The 13,406-nt window shown below is 41.1% G+C and overlaps 1 protein-coding gene across 3 annotated transcripts in view; it reads right to left on the reverse strand.

Moving 5' to 3' along the window:
• USP9X (ubiquitin specific peptidase 9 X-linked) overlaps window positions 1-13,406 on the reverse strand; it is a 2,614,063-nt gene that overhangs the window by 962,428 nt on the left and 1,638,229 nt on the right. For all 3 annotated transcript variants that reach the window (XM_069636534.1, XM_069636533.1, XM_069636535.1), the window contains exon 27: window positions 3,647-3,755. In XM_069636534.1, coding sequence (XP_069492635.1) covers window positions 3,647-3,755 — 109 coding nt within the window. The remainder of the gene's footprint in view (window positions 1-3,646; window positions 3,756-13,406) is intronic.

A 13,406-nucleotide genomic window follows, 5' to 3' on the forward strand; every position in this document is an offset into this window, starting at 1 on the left:
TGCACAAAAGGTCCATGGACAGTTAATGCACATTGGGCCATGCATGTGAAGGGCTTGGCAGGTCCATTGGATGTGGGGCAGGATTTGGAAGCACTGCAGGAAGGGTGGGGGGTGCTTTTCCGGGGCAACACAGATATCTCCCCCCTCATCTGCAGGGAACACCCCCTTCTGGGATCTCCAAATCAGTATCAAGTGTGTGCTCCAGAATGTCCTTCAGAGGAATATGACAGAGCAGGCAAAGCAAAAGAGTGCTGTGTGTAAAGGGGCTGTTTTTTTAATTGTATATGGTTAAAATTAACCTTTTACAAACAGTTCACATTCCATTTCCATACTTCACATAAATAAAGCAAAATATTCGCCATTGAGGTTCCCCCCCAGTGCCAATGGGTTTTTTTTAAAATCGCGGTATTCACCGCCCAAGCCCGCCAACATTTCCCCCCTCATTAACCCCTTAAGTGCTACCGACGAGCCGGCTCGTCGGTGGCAACCTGGAGAGGTTTTTACCGACGAGCCGGCTCGTCGCTGGCATTTAAAGGGTTAAGAAAAAACAAGGTTAAAATCTGTTTAAAATAAAACAACATTTCAAACCAAAAGGTGAAGTCGAGGTCCTACCATTCCAAAACCTCTTTTCCGCAGGACAAGAGCATAGCATCACTAGTTTGGCTAGTTTCTTAGCCACTTCTCCTTCAGAAGTGAAAGCATTATTGGCACCGGGATACGCTATGACAGGGTTGTTTAACTAGATGTACTCAACCCTAGGCCGAGGCCTAGAGCTCAATCTTACAACTCTCAAACATTTGTATCACTGCAATTGTCATTTCTTGTGATTGCCCACCAATCAATCTTTCCAACAATAAATCTTGCGTTTGGTGGATTGTTAGATGCACAAATTTACTGAAGAAATGTTGCCTAGCAAGTGCTGTGCCATCACATACCAACAACAGATGTTTAATAGATTGGAGGTCTGGATTTTTACAAATATGACACAGCTTTAGCTTGATCGCCCATTCCTCTTTTTGCCAGGACTTCACCCGTATGAATGACATTCAACCTTAGTCTTAAAAATGTATTCCTAATTCTCCAGTCAGGAAAATTTATCAGATACTTATTTAGGAAGCCCAATTTTTGATCTATTGTCTGGAGGGGATTTGGATTAGCACCTGACCTTATTTTTCCAATAGTATGGATCCAATCCATTTCATCCCATTTCTTTTTAACCTTCCTCGGGTCATCCGTCAGTAATTTGCTCTCTATATCGGCAACCGACAATCGCTTTTCCACTTGGAGATTTAGGTTACCCAATAGTTTTGATTTACCCATTTCCATATGTGCTTTTATGGCTGAATATAACGAATCTTCCTGTGCAGTATTAATCTTCTGCAAGAGTAATATCAATTATAGCCCTGTCTTAGATTTTGGGGACATAAGGCCCAATTCAAACCAAAGGTTGTCCATCGAGAGGCTAATTGGCAACCCCAATGCATATTTCCAAAAGAGAACTTCCCATTTTTGCCATGAGATATTCCACAACTGAGGTTTTGCCTCCAGGCCATAGAGTATGACGGGGACTACTTTGGCTTGATAAAATTTTAATACCGGGATAATGGAAAATCTTCCATATCGCCCAAGTATTTTCTTCATCTGGGCTGCCAGAGGTTTTATTTTCATTGCAATGTTATACTCCACTTTATATACTGCTGGAGTGGCATATATTTTGTAGCCAAGGTATACCAACTCTTCTACTCTCGTTATTACTTCTCCCCCATTGACCACTGATGAAACACAACCTTTTTATTTTTCTGTCTATGCCTTTTAGGCAACCAGAGCCTTGTGTGGATGCGCTGATGAGAAGAGCGTAGACTAAGCCGTCAACAAAGAAATGATAGATGGGATGACCGTAGATGAGCTTGTCAACAGGACTGCCGAAGGTCATCAACGAGGTGGACGGTTAGAGCGAGAAAGAAACGGGCCCGTCAGGAATGGCCGATCTCTCAGGACCTATCTGAACCCGGAATCTTCACCCTTTTCCCACAGGAAGTGTTCTCATGGGATCTTGACCTCTTAGGCAAGGGAACTTTCTTTGGTGGCCTGCTGGGTTGCAACGAAGCACAGCTTCTCACAGAAACAGCGCATGAGACCACTGTACCGTCATTGAGCCAAACCATTAGTCTTCTGTGCCTTGTTTTAGTCTTTTAGTCTTGTTGGTGAAAGACTGACAAATAGAGCAGGAATCGATATTGTAAAGGCATACCCAATGTCCATTATCCATAGACATCTTTTAAAATTTGCAAGTAGTAAATGGCTTGGAAAGGTTCTTCTTAGCCTTGCTATCAGCCATGTTGCGCAGAGCAAGGCAACACTTCATTGGGCTCAGCCCTGGAGGAACACAGAGGAAAATGATGTCCCCTGTAGGGGAACACCAAATGACTACAGGAACGCCCAAATCCCACAATAGTAAAGATGAATAGCTGTAGCTTTCAAACAGTGTTAAAAGTAAAACTAAATACAGAGGATTCTTAGAGAACAAGTTGAATAAAGTGAGAGCTTTGGAGAAGACTTCCAACTCTAAATGTGCACTAAAGAATTTGAAGATAGCCTCCACAGGTAGAGCTAAGGGAGTCCATCTTAAGTGGCGAACGTTTAAATGACACAACATAACACGAAGAAAACCCGAAAATGAACAAAGTCTTTTGTGTTTCTTTGAAACTGCTTGTTACCAGGAATTCCCAGCCTGGGAATATGCAAAAACATGTGGATCTATGAAAGATCCAATACTGTATAATGAACGTGAATCCCAGATTTGATAACAAAACATTTAATGCCAAGTATAGCAGTTAAGTTTTACAATAGTTTGTCCTGTTCAAGTAAATCTTTCAGGTAGCATTTGTCGCCCAATAACTTCTAGAAAAAGATTAGTTACTGGTAGTCTTGTCCATGCATCTATCCACCCATGCATATTTTGTTGTATGTCAATAGGAGGTTGTTTTTTCTTCTCCATTACTAGAATATTGAACTTTGGCACTTTAATTTTTCAGTCAGAAATAATCACTTAGTCTTACAGAAAACTTGCAAAATGGCAACAGCTACCTAAATTGTCAAATGGTTGCAGTGTAATCATGGTGTCACAGCTTATTAAGTTACTTGCATGCAACCAAATCCATCAAGCTCAAGATTGGTCAAATCTCCCACAATATTTCAGAAACTTTGTAAATAAGTAGGATTATGCGATACAGATTACAAACTCACCCCATCCTACCCCAATCCTAAAATGTCCCCACTATAAACTCCGGATTGAGGATCATATATTAGTGGATTTCTCCTCATAAATAAGGAGAGCAAAATGACCACACACAAACTGCAATTATCGTAAAAAGTTATGTATGCTCATTTCTTCTTTTAAAGACCCACCCTCCCCAAAAATCCTATTGGGAGCTATGCTTTACCTTTTCACAACACAAGATAATAAAATTAACTTATATTGGTCTTTGTTCTTCCCTTCTCCATTTTTAGTTCTTTGCCCCGACTAATACTGAGCATGAGCAGCCTTTCAAAAACACTCGGAAGTCAATAGTGTTACAATGGGCGCTATGAAATTGCTTTCCTGACAAAAGTATAATTTAGGGTGGAATGCAGCAAAATACTTTACCCCCAGTACGGTGAATAGTAGAGTTATGAAGAAAAGGAGAGGTCTGTGTCCCATGCAACAGCGGGTAGCCATCAGGAAAAATTGTTCTTGTGCCATTTGACGTACAAGTCTGAAAACAGTTCAAAGTGAGAAACAAACGTTTAATAGAGCAGAGCAGTAGCTTCCTTCCTTGAAGGGTTAATCAACTGTGTTCTTTAACTGTTCATGTGGGCATCCAGCAGGATGTTAACTATTATTCCATCACTATAATTATTCTTACAAAAGGACAACAAAATCTTCACAAAAAACAGACTAGCAAATGAAAGATTGCCTTTTTCAAGTCTACAAATACCACCCATCATTCACTGAAGCATGTCAGCTCAGTACTAGTTGCCGAATATAAAGCGTCAACAAATAAATGGTATAGTAAGCACACTTGAGGGGGAAAAAAGTATTGTTGTAATGATACTGCTGAGAAGTATCCATTTCAGTGGCCCTCTTTCACAGCAAAACTACCAGATGTTATCTAAGTTTCAAAAGAAGACAACAGGGTTTGAAATTGAGGGGAGCTGGTAGATATCTAGCTCCTGCTTCTAGCACAGTACAAACTTGTTAGCTTGAAACTAACAGCTACCAGGAGCTACTTATGGCTCTTAGGGCTAACTGGTGCCTTCCAAACATGTAAATGTGACATCAACTTTGATTATTTGAGAATGTTAATAAAGAAGAATTAGAACACATCTAAAATACATTTAAACACAAGGGTTGATACCCAACACCCAGGAGCTGGTTTTAGCTCCTGCTTATCGTATCTCAATTTCAAACCCTGTGACAACATAGGGAGATCATGAAAAACAAACATTTCCAGTTGTCTACAAATTTGTACTACGACACATTTGCTCACATATGTTTCGACAGGCACATGTTTTTCTCAGTGGGCTGTGTCATTACACATAATTGTGGCTCATTTAGGTGGTAATGTAGAGGTGAGTTATGGCATATTGGTGGTATATACAAATCATGGGCAATATTTGGATGTACAGTCTTGTGTCTTAGTATGCAGACATTTTAGGGTTAGCCAATTGGTGGTGTTTGTATTGTAGCTTTTTAGGGCCAGGCAGGTGGCACACTGTGAAATGGGCAAAGAAGCACACAGCCAGTGTACGATTATCCTTCCTTTATTTCGCTTTTTAGTACAGGTTTCTGTTGGGACATATCATATAATCCTCCAAAGTCTCTAGTAGTTTTTTCTCTCTCTCGGGCAGTTTTATTCAATCAATGTTCTCCTTGTCACCTGCCCCCATCTTAGTATGCCCAGGTAAAGAGCTCCAGGTCCTTGTCCTCTGGTCCTAGCAGTTACTGTAACACAAGGGAAATCGTTTCACCCCATTAGAGTCTGCACTTCATTTAAATCCCCCTCCCTTGCACCTGATAAGGTCCAGCTAATGCCCCCACCCTGCTGTCCTTATGGGCCCTGTTTGAGCGAATAGGGATCCCTGTGAAAACTGCGCTCCTCCCCCAGGATCTGGTGGGAACTCAGTAGCAAAGCCCTGCCTGGTCCGTCTTTGCTTGTGATCCAAGGTCTTCCTCCACTGGCGCTGTAGCAGTCGTGCTGGCTCCGCCGCCATCCTGCTGGGCCCAGCCGGCCACAATGGCGTTCCCTCCACTGCTGGCTGTGCTGCTTACTGGTCACAGAGTGAGATTAGGAGGAGGCACGATGCACTGTCGGCTCTGGTGAAACCCAGCTGTGGAGAAACGCAGGTAAGTGGTGACGCGTATTCACACGAGCACTCTGTGCCACTTGATCAGCAACCATCCTTGAGCAATGACCATGTCACCAACCTTTGATCAACAATCACCATACAAGCCACCTCCCCTGTCTCTACCTGGTACCTGGAGGAAGCCTGCAAAGGCAGTTTCCTTTACCATAGCTAAAACGTCAGAATTTTGGTCAATGTTCATTTCTTTTTCAGCATCAATGCAATTTATTTCCTGATTAGCAAATTAATTTTCCCCTTTTAATGACTGTTCCTCACTTTAACAGTCGTGACACTTCTAGTAATTCTTCTCAATTATATTCCACTTACCGTTAGAATCAACATCTTTCAGATCACGCAAAGGCCATGAAGAATGAAGATTGCCCAGAGAAGATTACCCTAGGGTGCACATTTGCTCTTCTGATTATGACAGGTAGACCGAAGGGTTCATTTTTACTGCATTCAACGTTATATCATAGGAGTGATTGGTAGAAAACTGCCAACACGTGTTTCACGCAATACATAGGGATTTTCCTAAGGCAAATATTTATTTTCCCAACTAAACTGTGACAGGACAGGATAGGATAGAGTTATGTACGTAATGTACACAGTGAGAGATGAGTGACTAAATATGCTCAAAGAAAAACATTACGAAGAGGCAGGGTGTGGGAAGAGGACGAATGACAGCGAGGGAAGTTAAAAATGCGTAGAACAAAAACTAGAAAGGTGTATATACCTTAAGGGCTGGATACAATGGTAACAAGCCATTCTAAATGCGGAGTAGCAGCAACTTTGGTGGGATAAGCGGTTACATGTTATTGTTAACGTATGGTAAATGAATATACTGCTACAAAATGTACTGTAGTTCTAGGTGTGTGAACTCCTGTTTAGAGCACACAAAGAAAACAAAACAAGGACAGAGCTTTTTGCTTACAGGATACCAAGAAAAATAAAATGACAAAGGCGAGTGCCTGAGATTCTTGGTTAGGGTCTCTAAGTGAAAGAGGAGGGGAAGAATTGGTATTTTTCAAGTAATAGCAGTGGGTCATCTGCTACAAAAGGTTAGCAAGTTAAAGGCAAAATTCCTATCCCTATGGACGAAATAAACTTTGTGATACGTGGATCAGTCTGGCTATTTAGGCACCATATAGCAAGTGATAGCTCCTCTGCTACCTTCTGCTTACTGCCACTGCCAAAGAAAAATAGTGACATGTTGGTTAGATGGATGTTTAGTTTTAGATTCCACAAACGATGAAATGCATGCGTATTCACCTGAAAGGTTCTACTGTAATGGTTTAGTCACTTAAAGCTTTCCTGACAACCCACACGCGATATGAGTTTGCTAACAATCATGGAACGAGTTCTAAATGAAAAATTCTGCTTTAGGTTTAATTCAGGAAGAAACATTTGGCGTCCAAATCAAGGTTTATGCTGAGTTTAAAACGGAAAAAAAGTACACGACCCACAATTCTAAGAAAAAAGAAATCAGGACTGTACTCCCAAACATGGGACTGGGAAAGTTGAGAACTCTGCACTACCTGTGGGTGGCTGTGAATGACCCTGAAATTCCTACTGCAACACCCTGTGTTTAAGTCTGCAAAGTGGTATAATTGTAATGTAGATGACAAACATAAGAGGGCTTTGGTGGACAAAACGCTCAGGGTATGATTGACTTCAAAGAGGTTTTTGTAATTCGGCTTTAAACTAGTTTGAACATCCTGTTCTTGGGCTGTCCTTATATAATGGATAAACAGAGTTGTTCATATGTATACATGATCATTCCTGTTCTGGCCATAAGTCAAAGTCATTAGGTCTACGGTTGTTATTCATGTTAAAGGGATATACATAGAGAGGCAACCTACACTTGTCCATGGAATTATGGATAAACAAAGGTGCCCATGAGTGTATATATACTATATAACTAAATGTACATCCCCGTTATCTACTCCATTGCCCATCCCGTCATCACCGAGAACAATTTCTCAGGTTTCCGACAAATTCATTGAAAATAAAAGAAACGCTCTGGCAAAGAAAGGATATATCAATGAAAGATGACCTTTGCCGCTTTTGTGGCTTGGCCATCGAAACTTTAAAACATCTGCTAATTGAGTGCAAACAGACAGTAAATCAACGCTCGCTACATCTTGGAAAGTTTGCACCTAGTCTGTGCGATTTTAATTTACATGGATATGCTTTTGAAAGTTGATGCTTAGAGAAAGTTCTTGGCGTTAGGGAACTGTAAACCTGTGCCCCCCCGATTGGTTGATTGATCGCGTTATGAATGAATACAGTGAAATGTGAATCATCAATATTAAGAAAATCGAGAGTGAATGCTTAGAACTTCTTTTTTTCGGTTGTTTTTGGATGTGAAAGGAATTTTGATCCTTGTGCTTAAACTGTAGCTTAAAAAAAGAAATATATATATATATAAATCAAGCGGCGAGAGCACCGCGAAACGCGTCGTTTCTTTGCCTTTCCTTGTTATGCTGACAAATAAAAAATTAAAGGGATTTGCCTGTCTAGACCTGTTTCGGTGTTCCAGCCTCTTTGCAGAAAGCATTTTTGCCGCTTTTTTGGAGTGCATCCCATTTTCTTTCCCTTTCGGTAATGGGAAAGGATATATATATATATAGTAGTTATGGTTAAGTTTCTGTTTCCATAGGAAGAGCACTTTTTGGGCGGCTTATAACTCGGTTCCCCCTGGACGAATCCACACCAAACTTTGCAAAAAAAAAGTATAAGGCCCACTGTGAATTTTTTTGCAAAGTTTGGTGATGTTTGGTCCAGGCGGGGAAAGTTATTGGGGGGCGGGGGGTCCCAAAATGTCTTTTTCCCCATAGACTGAATGGGGGAAAAAACTTTGCACACGCCTACAGCCCAAACCGCCGGACGGATTTTCACCACATTTGAGGCAGGAGCAGCAGCTTGGTCCCAAAAGCGTGCTTTTGTAAATTTGGTGCCAATCCGTCCAGTAGTTTTGTATAAAACGACCAGAAAGTGTGTCTCCAAGAATTAGTGATATCCATGTCCGCTCCGCGGACACACTTCCCTGTTCGCTCCGCAGACAAGATACCAATTAGCTAATCCGTAGCGTCATGTCCGCGGACATGTGCCACCTTCACTGATTGGATGTTGAACGGCGCGACGTGCGTCAGATTCTTTCACTACGCCCGCCATCTTTCCTTCATGTGTTGGTGTATGCGGACATCGCCGCTAACACATAAAACAACACACCATTGCACTTATTAACCTTATGAAATACTGTTTCAGAAGGTGAGGATTAATTCGGCTGGGAAGGGATGTGGCGGCAGGAAGTCAAAAACTGGGGTTTATTGTCATCAAAGTCATAGGGTAAATTGGAAATTGCTGCTCAATATAGTGTCCACTAAGTACACGCGAAGGATTACTGCGTCTGTGTTACAAAGTATTTAAAATAATATTGCAGACAGACTGGCGTCCTAGAGTTTGAAATCTGAGCCAGCCACCTGCACTGTTTGATGGAAATAGCGGGTCTGCAAGTGTATGGAAGTACCAGTTCTCATGCATGCATTCAGATATGTTGTTGCAAAATCAGAATGTATTTTCATTCTGAGTGAAGGTCACGTGGTTTGCTTTTTTGGTTGCGAGTTCAGTAGGCCCACGCATGCGACTGGACCCATAAGGGTCAATTGTTTTCTGACCTTGAGCCAGAGGGAAAATTCATTAAGAATGCAGGGAGTGAAAGTTTGGAAAAAATACCATTTGATAAGGTTACGTATTGAAAACATTTGTAAGACTCATGTAATATCAGTTCACAAATATTCTTTGGTGCAAGTTCATTGCTGTCTGGGTTTAACGAAGACAATGTAGATGGTGAATATCGTCTAAGTTTATTTTTGACGACTCTACACCGGAGCGAGTTTTAATTTTTTATTACCACAACAATAATTTGCCATTGTAGCTGAGGTACTATCTTAATGTGTAGCTGTCATTTTTTTTCTTACTTATGTAGAGTGCAGCTTCTCACCGTTTGTAAATGTCATGTTAGACCACATCGATTTGTGTAGCAGTCTCCACTTTTTTTGTCTTTTCTGAAATTGTATTAAGAGGGTCGAGTATTGATACGCATTTTCTGTTACGTTTTCCGAACAGCTACATTCTGCCGTACTGTGATTGCCATGGATTCCAAATGCCAAGTGATGGTTTCTTTCCACGCCAGGTGCACGTACTCGTGACCGGCTGCCTAACCGTTACGGTTTTCTGGGACGACATGCTCAGACCCATTTTTCCATATGCTGGAGTAACATAACATGTTTTATGGTGGTGTAGGCCGAAGTTCATGCCGACGTCTTGGAAATCACTGTGAGACCGAAGCGGTTGCTTTATCGAAAGCAAACAATTTGCGTATGCGAAAAGAACAACGTGTGCATCACGATTAAGATTTTCGAAGACGACCCAAGAAACAAAGTTAATATTTGATTGAAAATGGGAATAGTCAGATGGTGTCGAACAGTTTATTGTGAAATAAAAGTACTTTACAAAATCAGAAATGTTAATGTTTTCTTTTACAAAGCAATTTATTATTTCAAAATGTAACATGCTACATTGTACGTCGCTGTGTGTTCATTTTCAGGTTCTACGTGACGGCACATAGTTTTGCTTTTTGCAGGGTGCCAAGGAAAGCGAAGAGGGGCCATGTATGGAACAACCGCCTTCCCTTTCTATGGTGGCCATCTTGGAAAAAGATTTTGTTTTGTAATATGGGACGCCTCAGGCGTCTCGATTTATAACGCAAAATCCTATTTTTTAGTAGCACACGTTACTGCTTTGCAAATCTAGATTGTTAAATGGCAAATCTTATTGCGTCTATGTCCTTTACTGAGAAATATAAAGTAGATGGAGTGTATGGGACCTTTTTTTAAAAAAAAATATGTTTACACTGTGAAATGTGGTTCTAACAGGCACATTTACTTTGTTTATGGATGGCTTTTTAAAAACAAAAATGTAACAGCAATTTGTGAACAGAAATGAGGAAAGAGGCACCAAACAGTAATATGGGGGGTAGGTGGACAGGAGGAAAATATGCGTTTGTTATTTGTAAGGTAGGGGCAGCGTTTGTCATGCTCCTTCATTACAGCAGTGGTGTTTTTTGGGGAGGAGGGATGGCCTTGGCTCATGTCGTTTTCAGATAACTAGAACTTTTGCTGAAAGTATGTAATGTGTACTACATTGCTAATGGCTGACTACAAATAAGTGTTGGAGCTGTGCAAGGGAAATGTTGAAGGTGGACGTTCCTACATCAATATAAAATGTATTTCCATACTATCAAGGAGTCATACATCTTATTGTTAAGTGTGTACGGATTCTCGAACACGTCACCGTCCTGTACGACAGCATATGGTCATGTGGCATTCTACGCAAGGTGTACAATTAAGTCAGAAGTTACTTTACATTATGGTTACGTGCCACTACTACAAACCGATGACCTTTACCAAAAAAAGTTGTTAAAGGGACGGTATGGTTAAGTTGCACTACTAAAAGCCTATGAAACTAAAAAAAAAAAAATTGTTAACGGGACGTTATATTTCACAGTAAAATCGAAAAACCCCTGAAATTCACCAGTTATGGTAAGCTAAGAAACCATAACTTGCGCCGTCACAGTGCACTGCTAAGGCTAATACCCAGGACATCAAAGATGACATCACAAATGTCATTGATGATATCACTGATGACATCACATGTGCATTTAGTTTTCACGCACAGCCTCCACAAGGTGGCAAATAGTTCATTAAGCAATGCATTCATATAAATTCCATTGCATTAATGAGTACTTTCAGTACATGAACAACCTCATGAAGAAACGTAGGCATTGTCTGCAGCATGCGCCATAGAGGTGCAATATTCCTAATCTTCCCATGTTGAATAGTAAAATGATAAAAGCTTCCATTACAGAATTTTGCATACTGTGATACATAAGTACCTACGAATGCTTCCCTTACTGCATAATTGTCCTATTACACATAAAACATAAAGAGACCACGATGCTTACAAATAGAAGCATGTACAGGGAACGTAAAGTAAGCAAAAAAAACTGCAGTTTTACCAGAAAGTGTTCATAACCAAAGTATTTAACTTCATGCACAGAAAAGATTCTTGTGTTTCAGGATTCCTTCTTCTCCTATGTATATGTATGATACGTTTTAACTGTACCCTAAGGAAGTAATTTAAGAACATATGAGAAGGGTAAGGTTTACAAATCTAGTACTTTTTGTTTTTTTAATTCCTGACAGTGAGGAAAGCCACCTGGCTTAGATATGTCAGTGACCAAAAAAAGAGGGAGCCAGACATGTGATGTCATCCGTGATGTCCAGGGTGTATATTCCCTCCACCTGGCTAATCTGTCACACACAGTACAGCCTTCCCAGCTGTGGTCGGGGCCAAGGCAGCGGAGGCAGAGAGCGTGGAGATCGGACACAGGTAGGAGACCCACAGGCTGGACGCCTGCTGAAGCCTTACTATGTCAACATGCGCCGGGGAGTAGCCTGGCGCCAGAGGACAGAGCGGTACCCGATTGAAAGAGTGGAAAAAGAAGACAAAAGTATCTCTCTGGGGAAGAGCATGTGGAATTAATAGTCATAGGCCTAACCCAGGAGTGCTGGGGAAAGCGGTCCTTTCCCGTCGACGCGGAAAAGATGAGTGGGGAGTGACGCTGATGGGCGGAGTCAGGGGAGCGCATTTTCCTGGAGCCACACGCATCTACATTTAAAGAGGACGATGATTTTTCTGGTGAAAAAGGTTCTGTCTCCCGTTCCTAGGAGGGACGCCCATACAGTATGGAGGAAAGGGGACGGGACGTAGGAGTATGTGGAAAAGTTCAAAAGTATAACTAACAAAGCAATCCTTGCTTCCAGGGGTTAATTCCCGCTCCCCGAATCAATTCAGGAAAGTTTTGAAAGAGTTCTGTTCCAACAATATTCTATTCAGTTCAATGAAAAATGCCTCTTTCATCAAACAGGACCCTCAAATTGGCAAAGTAAATGTCTCTTACATAGAACAGTTGCTCAAAACCAAAGCAAATATTTCTTCCATGAAATATTCTTCTCAAGATGTCAAAATGATTACTTGAGGATGCAACAACAGTTTCTTCGATAGAATAAATCAGGAAGTAGACATTGACAACAGAGCACAGTTTGGGCTACAAACTTTTATTAAAATCACAAAGAGGTTGGGGTCATGCCTACCTTGCCCTATGCTAAGGTGGAATTTCCCTACCCAACTAAAACTAATGATAGTCTGTCAGGAAGTCCAAAGTAAATGTCTGTGTGTCCTGAACCTATTCACATCTATTTGTTCAAGCTGTATAGGGATGTCGGCATCAAATAAAAGTAATCAAACAAAAGTTCAAACACAATTTCAGAGCTTCTGCCAGCTGTTGGGCAAAAAGGGGCTCTCCCTTCCCCAGGCTTTCAAGTCTCTGTTTTCACAACACAATTACTTGTGATTCTTCACAGTTTTCAGCCCTTTTGGCTCTTTTATCAATATCACAAAGTTCAAATCTGTCGGTTCACAAAATGCAAGCTGTTCAGGATATTCATCCATAAACTTAAGATGAATCAGGTGGCTTCTCTCGAGTGGTTTGTGCTCGGTCTAGGCAGAGTTGTCAGACCACAGGGTCCACCAATTACAGGTCAGGCAACCGACACATCAGATTGATTTCTTTTCCACAGTTGCACCACCACTACTTCAGCTACACAGTGGTATTCGACTTAAATAATCACAGTTTTTGACAACACTTGTTTTGCCACTATTCGTCAGATTATCAGACGTTCTCATATTGTAGCCTCAGTTCAGTTTTAACTTGCCACTTGTATAGTTCCTCTTTTCCTTATGGCTCTTGCCAATGCTTGCTTTCTCTCAACTTGTACAGTTAACAATGCTTTACATTCGTTATCAATAGTTGCTTTCTTTAGGTTCCATAATTCACAGTTCCTTTGCATCGGGGAAAGCTATTCTCCACTTTCCACTCGTGTGGCATTCACTCATTA

Source organism: Ambystoma mexicanum, chromosome 7p (assembly GCF_040938575.1).
Source record: "Ambystoma mexicanum isolate Mex_15411 chromosome 7p, UKY_AmexF1_1, whole genome shotgun sequence".
Lineage (NCBI taxonomy): Eukaryota > Metazoa > Chordata > Amphibia > Caudata > Ambystomatidae > Ambystoma > Ambystoma mexicanum.